Source organism: Drosophila subobscura, chromosome U, assembly GCF_008121235.1.
Source record: "Drosophila subobscura isolate 14011-0131.10 chromosome U, UCBerk_Dsub_1.0, whole genome shotgun sequence".
In the NCBI taxonomy this organism is placed as follows: Eukaryota; Metazoa; Arthropoda; class Insecta; order Diptera; family Drosophilidae; genus Drosophila; species Drosophila subobscura.
In genome coordinates, this window is record NC_048534.1 from 13146222 (window position 1) to 13163960 (window position 17739).

Below are 17739 nucleotides of genomic sequence, written 5' to 3' on the forward strand. Positions count from 1 at the left end.
ACTGTACTTATTTTATTCCCTGCAACTCTTCGCTAACAACTAAAATGAGCGTATAGCCTGCATAGATATCTACATTTTATTTATACTTTAAAATTATAATAAATTATGAAAATTCTCTTAATTCTTTTGTCATGTTTTGGTCGTCCTGAAAAGGACGTTTGGGTTTATATGTGTATGTACAAGAATGTAAATTGTTGCTATTGGAGCACTTATGCCTTCTTCTCGGTCTTCTTGGGCAGCAGAACGGCCTGGATGTTGGGCAAAACGCCACCCTGAGCAATGGTGACGCCTGAGAGCAGCTTGTTCAACTCCTCATCGTTGCGGATGGCCAGCTGCAGATGGCGAGGGATAATTCTCGTCTTCTTGTTGTCACGGGCAGCATTGCCAGCCAACTCAAGAACTTCAGCGGCCAAGTATTCCATCACGGCAGCCAGGTAAACAGGAGCGCCAGCACCGACACGCTCGGCATAGTTGCCCTTGCGAAGCAGACGATGAATACGACCAACAGGGAACTGAAGACCGGCACGGTTCGAGCGAGACTTTGCCTTTCCCTTCACTTTGCCACCTTTACCACGTCCAGACATTTTAATAGCAGATATTTATTTTTCACTGTTCACAAACGAATGTTGAGAAGCCGACACCCGTCGCTATATTTATACTTTTTCCGTCAGCCTGGGCGTTCAACCTAGGGGTGGGTTTTTCGTCTGTATCTCAAACCTGAATAGACTGCCCGAATAAAAGTATAAGGTTTTGTGGTCCACCAAGCCAGGTACACAAAGTGTAAACTGTAAAAGTGAAGTGAAAATAACATGCCGCCCAAGACCAGTGGAAAGGCAGCCAAAAAGGCTGGAAAGGCTCAGAAGAACATCACCAAGAACGACAAGAAGAAGAAGCGCAAGAGGAAGGAGAGCTATGCCATCTACATTTACAAGGTTCTGAAGCAAGTCCACCCTGACACTGGTATTTCGTCGAAAGCGATGAGCATCATGAACAGCTTTGTGAATGACATCTTCGAGCGTATTGCTGCCGAAGCATCTCGCTTGGCTCATTACAACAAGCGCTCAACCATCACCAGTCGGGAAATCCAAACGGCTGTGCGCCTACTGCTGCCGGGAGAGTTGGCCAAGCACGCTGTTAGTGAGGGAACCAAGGCTGTCACCAAGTACACAAGCTCCAAGTAAATTTGTTTCTCTGCAGAACAAAACCCAAAAAGGCCCTTTTCAGGGCCACAAAATGTTTTTCCAAAGAAATGCCATTTTCAATATTGACAATTTAATAAATATCAGCCTTCTGTTAACTTCAATCTTCGATTTGCTAGAAACCTCAAACCAATCTATATACACTGAATGCCCATGCATATACAAGCCGATCTGCTGACCAAGTTTAAGAACAGAAAGACTGACGAAAATGTTGAAGATCAATCCTGTGAAGCACACCATCCAAGGAAAGATGTATTTGTGGATTAAATAGGCTGTAGATCATGTGATTGCAAGATTTCTGCATTTCAAGTACATACATACATATGTATATCGTTCACCAGGCGAACAGTTCTCACGTTCTTATTCGGCTAGGTTCTGTTCTGAATAACTCTTTTACATCGGCGTCTGCGTCGAGGAGTTTGAACTGGAGGCTAAATTAAATAATAAATATCTGTGGCTTATCATAAGTAATGCAAGGCTCGATAATTTGTATCTCTTTTCGTATAGTTTTGTAGCCCTGAAAAGGGCTTGTTTAAATCCATTTCAGATGTATACATCTAAAATTTCGAGTGCAAGTGCGACCATGTACACCACCGTGTACCATTTCGAGCAAGTAATATTATTGCGAAGATCGATATCGAGCAATAATGATTTCCGATCATGGAAGCACATTGTTATAGTTACGATGTAATAACGATGTATGTTGAAAATGAAAGTATATTGTGGTATAATTCTGAGGGTCACGCGGTATATTTTATCGATAGGTCCGCGCTCACACTTATGATCTCCTGACTTGATCTATTAGCCGCTTGGAAGGGTTTTAGCATGCTTAAAAATATAGATACTCATTTCAAATATATCATATTTAAAATATAAATATATCGATATATCGTAAAAACTAAATAAAAATAGTATGCTGCCGAAATGCACCATTCTCAAAAAATACCGTCAACACGATTTCGACAGGAAAATATACTGAAAAGTATATTATATTTTTTTGGTTTTTAATCGCTACAGCGCAATTGGTCGCACGACGATGAGTCTGCATCAGGGTTCGGCACCCATACAATTAAAACCAATTATATTGGTATTGATACGAATCGCTGTAATACGCGGGTACGTAAGCGGCAGCGCAGCAGCAGCGCCTTGTCCTATACCCTTTAGGTAGGGCCGTGCCGAGCCCTGGTCTGCTTTGACCAATGTTGGGGGAATATTAGAAAAAACGAGAACGGACGTGTAAGACGCTTCTTACGCCTCAGTCAGTATACCAGTACCACATTGTTTTTATACCCGGTACTCGAAGAGTAAATAGGGTATATTGTATTTGTGCACAAAGTGAATGTATGTAACGCACAGAAGGAAACGTTTCCGACCCCATAAAGTATATATATTCTTGATCAGCATCAATAGCCGAGTCGATTGAGCCATGTCTGTCTGTCCGTCCGTCTGTCCGTCTGTCCGTCCGTCTTGTTGAGCGCCTGGATCTCAGAGACCATAAAAGCTAGAGCCACCAAATTTTGCATCCATACTTCTGTGTGCTCACACTGTTACAAGTGTATTTCAAAAATGAGCCGCGCCCCCTTACGCCTCCGCAAGAGGGCGAAAACCTCCCAAAGCTACAATTTTGAAGATAGCTGAAAACTAAACGCCATTCCGTAGGGAATGACCATATCTATCAGATCACCAAATTGGGATCCAATTGGATCATTATTATAGCCACAATGAAGAATAATTTTCAGTGGCCAAACCCACCCCGTCCCACAGCTTATAGCAGCACACTGGCCGTCTGCCGCTGGCTCTGCCTCTGTCGTGAGTCTGCAGTGTGTGGGTCTAGGGAAGGGGGGCGAGCTAAAGGAGCGTGTTGGTGTGAGAAGTGTTGTAGATGTAGATGACAGATGAAGAAAAAATTTAAAATTTGACAAATAACCGCTAATGTACAGATGTAGTACTGAGTGCCGGGTATAAAAGTTGTGACGCGTAAGAAGCGTCTCACACGTCCCTTCTCGTTTTTTTTTAATTTTACATATGAAATTTTCAATTTTTTCTACACCTGTCATCTATATCTACATAACTTCTCACAGCTGTACATATCTACATATCAGCTTTTCAGAATGGTTAAGTTGCTTGCCATTTGATGTAAGATAATTATAATATGAATGTATTATTACTATTATTTACATATGTATGTATTATTGTTAGGTACATACATACATAGATGTACATACATAGATGTACATACATATGTATATACATATGTAAATATGTACACGAGACAAACGTCATATGGGCGTAACTCACAAACTGCTCGAGTACCGAATATAAAAAACATTTTTAAAAGGAGTTTGTAATTATTTTTTAGATTGCTGCCTTAAAAACAATAAGAGCGCGCTCTGATTGCGGTTGGGCACCGCCACCGGTTTGGTGCCGAGCACCAAAATTTAGGGGCGTCGACTTGGACTCGAAACTACATACATACATACATATGTACATATAAAGATTTCAATAAAAAGGTTGGGGGCTATTTTACAGCTGCGCACCGGGCGCAAGTATTCCTTGGCACGGCCCTGTACATACATTTATGACCAAAATGGCGGCCATAGATGCGCAATCACTGCGACGGTGATCGCCGTGAGCAGCTGAAGTAAGCATCTTGCGTGTCTGTTTTGTGGTCTCATTTGCTTGCGCGCGACACAGTGGGCCGAATCTCATTGGCGCTTGAAGCAAACTTGGAAAAATGTTTGGAGCGCAAGAATGGTGTTTTTGTATACACACATGCATATGTATGTACGTTCTGGTGTACTGAATAGCGTGTGGGTGTGCATGTGTGGACCGCAAAAAAACTCACAAAATTCAGACAAAGAAGGGAGCGTCGGAAGAAGCCATTTTTCGGGGATCAGCAAACATTCTGAAAAGTTTAACAAATGTGGAAAATTGTATGCGACTAGTCCCAACACTTCAAATTGATTTGACCACGTGAGGCGAATTCATCAAATGAGAATGACATGGAATTGAAAAATCTTTTTAGTCTACGTTGTCAAGTCCGTCTGTCTTCCGAGTAAATATTCGGGGCCTCGGCTCGGCATTGCCCAAAGATGGCGTTTAAGAAGAACAAAGCAAAACGGAAAGAAAATTGTGCGCAGCTTTTTTCCAGAAAATTCCAGACAAATCTTGAGTGTGTGTGTTTATGTGTGCATGTGCGTAAGTGAAAGGTCTCAACTTTAAGTTAGCTGACATGAGCTAGAAAGAGATGGTCAGACGTCAGTCTGAGGTGAGCAAGGGACTTTAAGAAAACGTATATATGTATGTATACCCATAGTTAAATGATTTTTTTTTTCTTCAGTCCCAGCGCTTTTCACAAGTCAATGGCGTCATGCATGAGACATGTGGCTTTGTTGCTGCTTCAATTCTGTTAGTGCTGTGGCACCCAAAGCCGAGATGAATTGTCAAGCCATTGCATGTTGAGCAAGCGGCTCTACGCATTAACCGAAACCACAAGGATAGGCAGACTTATGTATGTATGAATGTATGTTCCAAATACTGAAGAAACTCATTGAAAGCACACTACCCCACTGAGTGCCTGACTGCCCATCACATAAGCCACTTACACATATGTATGTATGACGAAGACAAAAACCTCATCTTACACCACACGAGATATCGATTCCACCACGCCGACGGGCGTGACCCAGAGCGTCCACCTCAGAAAACGAAAATAGCGACATAAGTGATAACGAGATGGAAAACGAAACTGTTGATGGTCGACCGTGATGAGATGGAATCCATCATGGAAGAGCTGAAATTTCTACGTGCAGAGCACCTGAAATTTCAGGAATATTTCGAAGCCCTGAATAAAACAGGAAAGACTACGGTAAAATCATCACCAATATCAACACCAGCATCCACCCCCAAACAAAACAAAACTACAACAAACACCAAACCCTCACCACCAAAGAAAGCAGCAAGAGACAAGGAGAAACCCAGTGCCTCAACCAACCAAGCCCCAAGTGAGGAAAAGTTAGGCCAAGATGAATATCCGAGCCTACCAACAGCACCTAAACCTACTGGATTTACCGTGGTAAAAAAATCAACGCCCAGGAAACAGCCGGTAGCAGAACCTTTAAAAGAAAAAGGTCTACCGGTCATTGTGACATACGAAAAAAGTTCACACTAAATATAGTGAACAAAAATGTTATAAACGTGAAGGTCTTCTCCCTGGCAGAGTTCAATCTAACCAAGGAGAACTTCAACAAGAACAAGGTGCTGTACTACAGTTACACACCTAAACAAATAAAGCCGCATACGGTTATTATAAGAAAGCTGCCTCTCGAAGTTACACCTCGGAGGAAGTAAAAGAAGCCCTTGATGAGGCCGTACCTGAACTGACCATAAGGTCAGTCAGGGCATACAAGGAAAAACTGTGGATGGTACAGATGGTACTCCTAAACTGCCGCATTAGCGTAGAGGGATTCAAGCCGCACCCAAACGCAATCAAGCAATGCCACAATTGCCAACGTTTTGCCATGTTGCAAGCAATTGCAAAATGGCATTCCGTTGTGTCAAGTGCACGAAAACGCATGCCCCAGGCCAATGCAGCCTCAAGAAAAGGGAAGGTAACGATGGCCAAGAGGACCCGGCCCAAAAAACCCAATGCGTTAACTGCGCAGGTAACCATACGGCCAATGCAAAGATTTGCCCCGTACATATGGGATACGTGAAGAAAGTTGCAGAACGGCAAAACCTCACACAGAAGAGAGCCGATAAGACAATCGCAACTCCAGCACCTCCTCAAAGCAGAGTAGAAAAGGGACGAAGCTATGCCTCAGCAGCTAAAACCGGACCAACTCAAACACCTGCACAACCCAAAGTAACCCCGAGAGTTCGACAAGAGAGACAAAAGGCTGAAAACAACGCCAGTTTCTCTTTCGAACAACTGAACGGAGACTCAGTGGATGCTTTTGGAAAAGATCTGCTTACCTGCTTCGACATCATGCAGTCCCTGGTCAAGAAGTACCCCAACACCAGGTCGGACAAAAAAGAGAAACAACAGCTAATTCTCGACATTCTGATCCAAATCGCACTCAACTTAAATGTCAGTGAAAATAATGTTCCAAAGCCTCAATGGCATCGTTCAACTCAGAAAGAGGAACGAACTCAACGAGCTACTAAACAAACACAGGCCAGATTTGATGCTGCTCGCCGAGCACAATCTGAGAAGTACGCATTCACCCGGGCTCAGAAATTATCAATTCATAAGACAACAGGTGCCAAGCTTGGTTTCATCAACGACGAACAACTCAAGAAGCCCTAAAACCTCAGTAGCCATCTGCGTGAGAAACGGTCTAAAATACGAACGGGTGAAAATTGACCAAATGCAATACATCGAAGCTGTGGCAGTGCAGATATTTCACACCAACAGACACAACGCAAGATCCGGGCTTGTTGCAGTTGCACTCTACCTGCGCCCTCAACATCCTCTACTAGGCTCAGACATGGACATACTTATGCACTCGCTGACCAAACTAGAGGAACACGAGCTCATAATCGGATGTGACTTGAATGCGAAACATCCAACTTGGAACAGACCCTCGCACAGTCCAAACCACTTGAACTCATCAGGAAATAGGCTGGAGGAATGGCTAGCAGACCAACCTTTCCTAAACTTACTCCCAACCGACGAACCCACACGACCAAATCCGACGGGAGACTCCTCCATAGACTTCTTCATTACGTCATCATCGATACCAATAGACAACCACACACATACATTCGGCTGCAAAACCATCAAAGACTTCCCCTCAGACCACTTTGGCATAACTATCAACATAAATCTAGGACACAACCGACTAACATACAACCAACCAAGAACACTACATAACTTCCAAAAAATAAACCGCATCCACTGGAACACAATCATCCTACAGAACCTAAGACAAATCCCAAACACCCGAAACATAAACTCAGCTGACATAGATAGCCACGTCCGAACACTAACAAATGCAATAGGCAGAGCTTTAGAGTCCAGTGAAGCAATCCCAAAAATCACCATTAGCCCGAACAACCCCAACAATCCGATTGTCCGACTTAGCCAACACTGCCTAAACCTTATTAAAAGGAAACGAAAGCTCAGACGTGCTCTTTTCCGCCGCACATCCACACTGACAGCCAGCCAACGGACGCAAATAAATAACACCATAAAAGACTTGGACATACAGATTACCTGCCATGTGGAGTTTGCAGAACTAAAAGCAATAGACCAAAAGTTACGCAAACTAAATCCAAGCAAAGTCAGCCACAAAACACTCCAAGCTCTAAATTCTAACACGCCGCCAAAAGAGCAACTTGCGCAGGATATCCAACTGACGAATGAAGAAGCAGCCCTTATCGACCTGGACTACAGCACATCCCCAACCATTAGCACCACCTTCGACAAAATCAATGCCCTCGCGTGGTCCTTTGAAAGAGTCCATAGCAAGAACGCTAACATCACCGACCCAGACCCTGTCCTTAGAGCACACTCAGGCTATGTTAATCAAAACATAGCCCAAACCATATCCCCAACGTTAAACACATGCAAAACTACATTTAATATTTCCAGAACAGCAGACGGCAACTGTGAAGCCCCACTCATGGGACTCGGGCCAAAATCAGAAATCCAGTTCGACATTCTAAAATATAAAGACTCGAAGAAAACCGTGGGAACAGAAGGCACAAGCATCTTTCTGATGACGGACTTTCCGTCCGAGTCGAAGAATAGCAGAATCATCGCTATCCAAAAATTAGGAACAAGTCCGCTCAGCCTCCGGGGCTACAGACCAATTACCCTTCTATCTGCAATAAGTCTGCTGCTGGAAAAAATTATAATGGGACAAATACAGAAGCACATGGACTCAAATGACACGCTGAAGGATTCTCAGTAAGGCTTTAGGGCGAAATCATCGACCAACCGTGCATTCATTGCAGTAAATGATTTCGTCTTTGAGAACCTACATATCCCACAAACGTGCCACAATAACGTGTGCTCTTGACTTTGAGAAAGCATTCGACACAGTCTAGATATGTACATATGTATGTATTTAAAATTTTAAATTTCAATTTAAAATACATACATACATATGTATGTATGCATATTTTTACATATGTATGTATGTATTTTAAATTTTTACTACATATACAACCACATTCCTCATATTTTGTAAATTTTTTCTACACTCAACCACATTCCTCAGTGCAAGAGGCATGTGGTAGAGCGAAAGAGAATGAGCAAGAAGGAGGGCCGGGCCTCTTGAATACTGACGTACACTCTACCACATTCCTCAGAGAAAGAGGCATGTGGCCGAGCGAAAGAGAATGAGCAAGCAGGAGGGCCTCCATATCTAAGCGGCAATGAATATGCGGCCGATCGCAGCTGCAATTCTCAACCGACTAAACCCAAGGAAAAGAAGTCGAGCCCAAAATGGAATAAGATCACGCGATGCGCCCGTCCAATGCAAAAACGGATCGCATCGATGTATGCGTGTGCAGCTGCGGATTCTGGCTATGCGTGCGAGGTAATTGCTGTTATGATTTGTGCATGGGCGAAAACAACACAATTGTGAACATCCAAATATGTACGGAAGCATTAAAATACAATTATGAGCATTTGAATAGGGAAAGCATCACAATGAACAAATATGAAGCCATACAAAAGATAAATAGACTGCTCAATACAAATCATTGCGGGCAAAAGGCAAACATTCAAATGTCCACCTAAAAAACCAAATAAGCTAAAAACAAAGGAACAATAACACAGACACACATACATACATTCATACATATTTGCAAAATTGTTGTCTCTGATCTGGGGCTCTGGCCAAAGGCAATATACATGTACATATGTATGTATGTATTAGCAAGAGGAGTAACGCCATTTTATTGCGAATGACTCTAGAACTGGCACGGGGTGACAACTAGTTATCCAACTCTTATATATTGCATTCAATGACCTTAATAAGTACCAAAGTAATCTTATTTAACAAAACCTATTTTTGAAAAAAAAAAATGTAATTAATTTACTTTAAGCCTTATTAGGATTATTTTAAGATTATTTCTGATCCATTTTGGCAAATATTTACTCAAAAATAACAACCTTTCATACCCACATAGCTCTACCACTTACATTTATCTCAAAGCAAAAATCGATAGAATCTATTTTCCGAAACTTTTACTGTCTACATACATACACCAATTAGGGTGAATCTTAAAAACATTTGTATTTTTGTATGCACATTGTATGGTTTATCTCTCTCGGTGCTCACTGTTCTTACGCATTAACCGTTGGGTCGACAGCCTACTCTCACTCTTATTTTTTGACTATTCTATCGGTGTCTCCTCTTTCGTGAGTTTACCGTTTGTTTCCGTCTCTTCGATGATTTGGGAATTTGCCGCAGCTGCTGATCTTCGCTCTATTACCTACTCTCTCTTTCTCGCTCTTTTGGGGTCGTAGTGCACAGTGGTTAAACTCGTTTAAAAAAATTGTATTTTGCAGTGCTAAGAAAATCCAGTTCGGTGGCATCACAGCCGGTGATTGTAAATTCTAAATGTAAATCCATTGCATCCTACCTCATGCTTATTGTTTCTCTAATGTCTTTAATGTTCAAATTAAATGCACTAAGCGTAAAATATTTTCAATGTTCGATTTATTCAGAATTAGTATGAAATGCCAGTGTGGTCACGAATCCAGTCCAAGTGGTAGGTGACACGCTGGAAGCCAGCTGGAGCACCCGACTGGCAACCATTGCTGGAGACGAAGTTGCTGACACCGACAAGTTTATTGCCGTCGTGTGTGACCAGGGGGCCACCAGAGTCACCGCCACAGATCGATTTGCCATCGACGGTCCTGGTGCAGATGATGTTGTCGCCGACGGAGCCGTAGGTCCAGCCGCACTCCTCGTTGTGGACGATCTGCAGATCGGCGCACTGGAGCCAGTCGGGAAGGGGACTGCCATCATAGGTTCCACCCCAGCCGCAGGCGACGGCCCACCATTCGTTGTAGTTGTTGTTGCGATCGTTGTAGCTGGGCAGCTCGACCTTGTTGACCATGTGCCAGAAGTCCACGTGAGGGATGCGGATCAGAGCGATGTCGGCGTTGTTGTGTTTGATAAAGTTGCCGTTGCCGACAGTGTGGGTGAACTGGGCGTTGGTACGCCAAGTGGCACCGAAGTAGACAGTCACGGAAGCAGCATCTCCGATGCAGTGCTCAGCAGTGAGGACCCAGTCGTGGGCGATGATGGAGCCACCGCACCACCAGCCGCCGCTGAAACCAAGTCCAACGGTGTACGGAGCCTTGCCCTCGGGAGCGGCGTAGCCGTTGGTGACGCGTCCCTCGATCTTGCTGGACTTGGGCACGTCCTTGATGAACACCTTCTCATCGAAGGCCGAGGCAGAGGCCACGGCCAGAGCCAGAATAGTAATGAACACCTTCATGTTGATGTCAGCACTTGCTTCTGCTGTTTTGAATCGGTCTTTATATAGGCGCCAGCTCGGACCCCATTGGGTTGCTCCATATGTACCTATCTTCAAGTTGAATTGGTTCGTAAATATTCCTCAAGCCTCCAATAACCATGTCTTCGATAAGGACTTAGTCAGCAGCCACTTCACCTCGGTGCAAACTTTTGTTCTACGGCGAGTACATTAAAGTTAACAGGGAATCTACTAAACATAACAAAAACTAAGGGAAGTATTAACTTCAGTGTGGGACAAATCGGAACGTTTTACGCCTTTTCATGAAAATACTTTTAAACATTTAAAAATTTATTGCTTCCGTTGTGCGATATCTCTCTGCTGGAAATTAAAATTCTCTATCTAATCAGTATTCGAAGTTTTGTTTATAATGATCCATCTCAAATAGGTTCATGCTAAACAAAAATTCAAAAAAGATCATATTTACTTATCTGAATATATGTATGTACATATGTATGTACATATGTATGTACATATGTATGTACATATGTACATTCACACATTTAATACTGTTAAGTAATTCATAATCCGTGTTGAATGAAATTCGAAATGAATTCGAATTTCCTCCTCGTCATTGTATTCCCATCGATGGCATATGGCATATGCTTCACCTAAACTTATAGTACTTGGTGCGATGGAAAGGAATATAATAGATAAATTTAATATATGTGGAATATATTTAATTAGCCTAAGATATAGGATTGGTTTTCATGCGAAAAAAAAGATATCCAATATTTTGAAGGCTGTGCAATTAATTTGGCTCTTTTATCGAAATTCAAAGTAAACAAATCCCTAAGATTCTATTGAAAATGCGGCAGATAAGGGATTCCTAATTAAGATAGGACGTAGAGAGTACTTTCCCATACGATAAGGCGGCCATGTCTAGACGGACGAAGTCTGACCACGTCAATCCCTGTCCCGTAGAAACGTAATAAGAATCGTAAACTATTTCGTAGTGTTGCGATTGATTTATTTCAAGAGTTTAGAATTTAGTAGGAGATGCCGGTGTGGTCACGGATCCAGTCCAGGTAGCTGGTGACACGGGTGAAGCCATCGGGCAGACCAGCGGTGCATCCGTTGGAGGCAACGAAGGAGGTCACACCAACCAGTCTGCCGCCGTCATGGATGACCAGGGGGCCGCCAGAGTCACCGGAGCAGGTTGACTTGCCGCCAGGAGTGGAGGTGCAAATGACGTTGTCGGTGACCACATCTGTGCCGTACACGCCTGAGCAGGCAGAACGGTCAATGATCTGAGAGTCGACGCAGTTCAAGTAGTCAGACACGCCGCCGTTGTCGGATGTCTTGCCCCAGCCGGAGGCCAGAGCCCACCAACCGGAGTAGGTGTTGTAGCGGTCATTGTAGCTGGGCAGCTCCACCTTGTTGACCAGATGCCAGAAGTCCACGTGTGGGGTGTTGATCAGCGAGATGTCGTTGTTCAGGTTGTTGGTGTTGTAGTTGGAGTGCTGTCTGAAGCTGCCGCTGCGCACGGTGTGGGTGTACTGGGCCTGCAGGCGCCACAGGGCGCCGTAGTAGATGGTCACGGAGTCGGCGCCGTGGGTGCAGTGGGCGGCTGTAACCACCCACGTGTTGCCGATGATGGATCCACCGCACCACCAGCCGCCGCTGCCACTGCTGAAGCCCAGGCCAACGACGTATGGCACCTTACCCTCGTGGGCAGGATAACCGTTGGTAATGCGACCCTCAATGGAGCCAGGGGCTGAGCCAAGGACTGCGTCCTTCGCTGCCACAGGCTCCGCCTGCTGCGGCATAGCAGAGGCGCAGGCAATAGCCACGGCCAGTACAGAGAGGAACAGTTTCATATTGGATAGATGAATACAACTGAATACCGCCAGTTCCGACAGTGATTTATATACCGGGATTCGGGCTATCAAATTAGAGATGGACAATAGATACGTAAAAGTTCAATCCACTTACACCGGCAATCTTATCTTCGAGTTTGTGTGGCTCATGCCAGTCTCCTCGTAGCCACTCTGTTGGTTCATTAAGAGATTGTGCTACTCATTCAGAGTCGTCGAGCTGATACCCCGATAAGTCCTGATTGCCCGCCCATTCATAGCGTACTCCAAGCAGATTAATTTAAGCCAACTCGAAGCCAAAGAGGATGCGACCAATTAAAACGAAAAGTTACTGATTTGCACAAGAATACTTCAGATAAAACAGAAACCTTTTTAAAGTTACATCATTTAAATAATTATTTAAGGCTCAAATTAATATTTATTATTTTGCTACAAAATATTTTATTTAAAAATACGTTGATGGACAACTGAGGACTGAGAGAGTTTTATCAGTTTTATTAAATAGTTTTGTATTTTTACTTAAGCCCAACATCTTTTTATGCCTAATACTCAAAGCCATAAAGGATATTCTAGTTTTACGCTGGATTTTTATGTACCTAACACCCAGAAAGAAGAGTTTACGACACCAAAATTAAAAATATTCAAGTGTTTCCGATATAGTAGTATTTATTAAGTAACCCATTCGTTCCTTTTACTTATTACAGTCTACCAAAGTCTGTACAGTTGAAACTCTCCGAGAGAAAGCGAGATGAAAGGGTCCACCTTGTACGATCGCTGAAGACGACAAACATTGGATTCATCGGCGGACGGGTCATTTCAATCCTGGTAATCTTATAAATACATACAGTGTATGTACATACATACATACATATATTAATATTAATCCAAATTTATTTTGTTAATGCATTTATTTTATTGAAAATTTAAACCGGACTTAGTAGTATGCAACTCCAGAGTTGTCGCGAATCCAATCCAATTGGTTGGTGACGCGAGTGAAGCCAGAGGGAAGACCAGCGGTGCAGCCATTGCCAGCGACCCAGGAGGTGACACCAACCAGTCTGCCGCCGTCGTGGAGGACCAGAGGGCCGCCAGAGTCACCCGAGCAGGTGGACTTGCCGCCAGAGGTGGAGACGCAGAGGATGCCATCGGGCTGGTTGCCATAAGTCTTGGAGCACTCAGAGTTGCTGATGATCTGCAGATCGACACACTCCATCCAGTCGGGCTGGGAGCCGGCGGTGGTAAGACCCCAGCCGCAGGCCACGGCCCATGAGCCATCGTACATGTTGTAGCGATTGTTGTAGCTGGGCAGCTCGACCTTGTTGACCATGTGCCAGAAGTCCACGTGTGGAGTGCGGATCAAGGCGATGTCGTTGCCGTTGTCGTTGGGCCATCTGTTGTTCTGGATGAAGTTGCCGCTGCCAATGGTGTGGGTGAACTGGGCGTTGGTGCGCCAGGTCGCGCCGTAGTAGACGGTCACCTGGCTGGCTCCGTTGGTGCAGTGAGCAGCAGTCAGGACCCAGTCGTGGGCAATGATGGAACCACCGCACCACCAGCCGCCGTTGCCGCTGAAACCCAGTCCAACGGTGTAAGGGGCCTTGCCCTCATAGGCAGGGTAGCCGTTGACAATGCGGCCATTGATCTTGGTATCCTTGGGCAGATCCTTGGGGTAAACCTGCTGGACAGTCTCGGCAGAGACGGCGGCCAAAGCTAGAGCCAATACAACGAACACTTTCATGGTGACTGAGTAACTCCTGGCCAATGTGTGGCAAACAGACCCTTTTATACAAACTTCTTATCAAAGTCATTCCTTACGCTTGAGTGTCCCCACTTGAAGTTATCCTCTCATTAAGAGTATATTGAAATTTTTTAAATAAATAGATAACGTATTTCCGTCTGTCATATTGCTCTTAAGCATCTACATAGATAACGGATTTTATTTAAACAATTTTTCAGCCTACAAGTTTATATTTGATAAGTGGTACATTCAAATAATGGAAATTCTTAGCGAAAACGGAATCAGCAAGCTCAAAGAGCACCATTGAAATTCTTACATCTAACACGGATTCTGCGCCACCAAATAACTCTCATTAAAGGCAGTCACTCTAAATAATGCGTTTATGGTAGAACTAAATTATCTATCGGATAAAATTGTATGTTAGCTACTGAAAGTCTTAGATAGCTTTCAATATTAAACCGAATATCAAAATCTGAGAATATGATTTCAGGCTATGGACAGCGAACCCTTAACCCATTTTCGACCAGTGGGTATTTAAATGAATTCATAAATATTCGGAAACTTTCAGGTGAAAGCTTTCGTGGGTAATTTTATTTTTTAACTAAAGAGGAAAATTGGAAGGATGGCTCTATATTATGGAGTCCATAAAGATAATTTCCAGTGCTATTTTCCGCGGTTTACCACGAGAGGCTCAACTGTATAATTAGAGCGGGGTCACGTGGATTAAGTTCGATAGGTCCGCGGTCACACTGATTCAAACCGATTTTGCCTTACCATTTGTTTCTACTTAAATTATTTAATTTGTTTAGTATGTCCACTTGCAGCTCTGTTGAAATAGCAGAAAAGAAGCGCGCTGCCTTGGCCAAGCTACAAGCCAAGAAATCACAGCTCGTCAACTGCAAGGCTCCGTCTGCAAGTGCACAGCAACAAACAAAAAATCCTTCCCAGCTGGCCTCGAAGTCTCCACTTAACTTCTACAGATCGCCACCAGCGGGGGAAAATAACAGCAGAGCTGCTACAACGTCCATCGCAGCAGCGAGCGACAATAAGAGCTCATCCTTTTTAAATGCGCTCAAAGCTATCAAGCAAACGTCTGCGCGGGAACAGGGCCGCGCAGACGCCCATCCATATCAGCGCCCAAACGGCGGGGACAGGGTGAGAAAACACGAGCCCAAGTTGTCCCTCGGTGAGGAGAAGGAAAAGCCATTGGCTGGTGTGTTTGTGAACTCCATAACCTGTAGTCTTTATATGATAAGTGCGCACCGATTTGAAGCTCGAACTTCGGGCTATCACGAAAAACTGATTGCCGTGTTCAAGAACATGCCCACCAGATCCTACGACAGCAACACACGTCTCTGGAGCTTTGATTTGAAGGATTACCAATTGTTGCAAACACATGTTGCAGATCTAAAGCCCCATGTAACCATTAACGCCATACCTAAGAAGATTCTCGACCTTTGTCGGCAGCCGGCCAAGACTCTGGAGTGTAGCGTGCTGGCGTCCATAGAGCCCAAGCTGGCGGACAGGCTGATGCCCTTCCAACAGGAAGGAGTGTGGTTAGTATGACAGATATGCGTGAGATCATACATTCTGACTCAATTTCGTTTTAGCTTCGCGATTGCACAAAAGGGACGCATTATGATCTGTGATGAAATGGGCTTAGGCAAGACCTACCAAGCTCTGGCTGTGGCCGACTACTACAAGGAGGATTGGCCCCTGCTGGTTTGCACAACGGCCTCCACGCGCGATAGTTGGGCTGTGCACATAACAGAGCTGCTGCCCAAAGTGCCACTGCACTACATTCAGGTACTCAACAACAATCAGCAGTATGTCGGCGATGCCCAGGTGCTGATCACCAGCTACAACATGATGGAGCGACACATTGACAAGTTGTATCAGCGCAAGTACGGCTTCATCATCTTTGACGAGTCGCACACCCTAAAGAACAGCAAGGCCAAGTGCACGGCGGTGGCCAAGCGGCTCACGGATCAGGCCAAGCGCGTTGTTCTGCTGTCGGGCACCCCAGCTCTCTCACGTCCCGTGGAACTGTTCACGCAGCTGCAAATGGTCGATGGCAAATTCATGAGCTTCAAGGAGTTCTGTAAGTAACACAGATCTGTGTATATTCTTTGGCTATTTAAGGGGCTCAACTCTTTTGCAGCTACGCGCTACTGTGATGGCAAGCAATCGCAGTTTGGCTGGGACGCCAATGGACAATCAAATTTGGAAGAACTCAAGGTAATACTCACACTCAAGTACATGCTGCGACGCACGAAGTCTGAGGTGCTACCACAGCTGGCTGAAAAGAATCGGTGCGTAAATCACAGGCCTACAATATCCACTAAACAAACAGTTGTTAATCCGTTTATTTATCCTCAGGGAAACAGTTACCCTAGACGCGTCTTTAATTTTTACCAATGACGAAACCAAGACCAATTTGGATGCCATGAACAAGGAGCTTCAAAGCAGCAAAGGCAAAGTCATGGAGGAGATTCTACTGCGTTTCTATGCACGCACCGCGGAGGTCAAAGCCCGGGCTGTTTGGTAACTTCTCTTGGCATGCAAGAAGTGAAGCATTTGTATAGCTTCTCCTCCGTTTTTAGTGCCTACCTCAAGTCGCTTGTCAAGGAGCAAAAGAAATTCATTGTGTTTGCCCATCATCGGGTCATGATGGACGCAATTAGCGATTGCCTCGGTGCGCTTCGTGTGCAGCACATTCGCATCGATGGGCAAACGCGCAGCGATCTCAGGGCAGACATGATATCCGCCTTCCAGAATAAAAGCAGCTGCCAGGTGGCTGTGCTCTCACTGAAGGCCTGCAATGCTGGCATCACCCTGACCGCTGCCGAACTCATAGTCTTTGCAGAGCTAGACTGGAACCCAAGTGTGAGTTATGATCGTAGGTTAGCCATCGAATCATTAATCGCTGATTTTTGTATGCCTTTCAGACACTCGCACAGGCCGAAAGTCGTGCGCATCGTATTGGCCAGACCAAGACGGTGATTTGTCGTTATCTAATCGCTAATCAAACGGCCGATGACATCATTTGGAAGATGCTAATAAACAAACAGAAAGTCCTAAGCAAGGTGGGAATCTTTGCGGAGAACCTGCAGCAAGGCACCCACACAATGGCCCCCACCTCGGTGAATTTAATGGAAGCATTTAACTGAGTACAAGATCTAATTTCTCACTTTTATAGTCCAACAAAATTGAGCATTACTTCTCGCCTGCCAAAAAACAATCGACAGAGTCCATAAAGGGCACCATCAAGCAGTTCCTAACGCCAGCTCCAACGAGCACCAACAGCGGAATCGAGAACAAACCAAAGGAAGTCCGTGCCGAATCGGGTTTTGCGGATTTCTTCAAAGACGATGGCGATGATGAAGCTTTATTGGATTTGGATATTTAATGTTTAGAGAGCTGTGGAATTATACAAATAAATTATTGTCTAGATTATTGAATAAACTGTTGCCATACACGTTAAAGGCTC

General features: G+C 44.4%; 7 protein-coding genes across 7 annotated transcripts in view; 3 read left to right on the forward strand and 4 right to left on the reverse strand.

The window, feature by feature from the left end:
- The window catches only part of LOC117901248 (histone H2B-like), an 810-nt gene extending 745 nt beyond the window's left edge, over nt 1–65 (forward strand). Inside the window, exon 2 of the mRNA XM_034811929.1 lies at nt 57–65. Within this exon, the coding sequence (XP_034667820.1) occupies nt 57–65 (9 nt within the window). The remainder of the gene's footprint in view (nt 1–56) is intronic.
- Nucleotides 66–134: 69 nt separating this feature from the next.
- LOC117901441 (histone H2A) lies at nt 135–633 on the reverse strand. The gene has a single exon (XM_034812184.1). It carries the CDS (start codon nt 582–584, stop codon nt 210–212), a length of 375 nt encoding a protein of 124 aa, XP_034668075.1. The 5' UTR covers nt 585–633; the 3' UTR covers nt 135–209.
- Nucleotides 634–760: 127 nt separating this feature from the next.
- LOC117901442 (histone H2B) lies at nt 761–1234 on the forward strand. Its single transcript, XM_034812185.1, has one exon. The coding sequence runs from the start codon at nt 810–812 to the stop codon at nt 1179–1181; it is 372 nt and encodes a 123-aa protein (XP_034668076.1). The 5' UTR covers nt 761–809; the 3' UTR covers nt 1182–1234.
- Nucleotides 1235–9859: 8625 nt separating this feature from the next.
- LOC117901609 (serine protease 1) lies at nt 9860–10690 on the reverse strand. The gene has a single exon (XM_034812428.1). It carries the CDS (start codon nt 10659–10661, stop codon nt 9885–9887), a length of 777 nt encoding a protein of 258 aa, XP_034668319.1. The 5' UTR covers nt 10662–10690; the 3' UTR covers nt 9860–9884.
- Nucleotides 10691–11645: 955 nt separating this feature from the next.
- LOC117900834 (serine protease 1) lies at nt 11646–12544 on the reverse strand. Its single transcript, XM_034811345.1, has one exon. It carries the CDS (start codon nt 12515–12517, stop codon nt 11687–11689), a length of 831 nt encoding a protein of 276 aa, XP_034667236.1. The 5' UTR covers nt 12518–12544; the 3' UTR covers nt 11646–11686.
- Nucleotides 12545–13412: 868 nt separating this feature from the next.
- LOC117900835 (serine protease 1) lies at nt 13413–14281 on the reverse strand. Its single transcript, XM_034811346.1, has one exon. It carries the CDS (start codon nt 14247–14249, stop codon nt 13449–13451), a length of 801 nt encoding a protein of 266 aa, XP_034667237.1. The 5' UTR covers nt 14250–14281; the 3' UTR covers nt 13413–13448.
- A 731-nt stretch (nt 14282–15012) lies between these two features.
- On the forward strand, nt 15013–17734 carry LOC117902214 (SWI/SNF-related matrix-associated actin-dependent regulator of chromatin subfamily A-like protein 1). Its single transcript, XM_034813440.1, has 7 exons — nt 15013–15805; nt 15860–16350; nt 16411–16561; nt 16629–16793; nt 16853–17135; nt 17198–17392; nt 17449–17734. Exons 1-7 carry the CDS (start codon nt 15060–15062, stop codon nt 17656–17658), a joined length of 2241 nt encoding a protein of 746 aa, XP_034669331.1. The 5' UTR covers nt 15013–15059; the 3' UTR covers nt 17659–17734.
- The last annotated feature ends 5 nt before the right edge of the window (nt 17735–17739 follow it).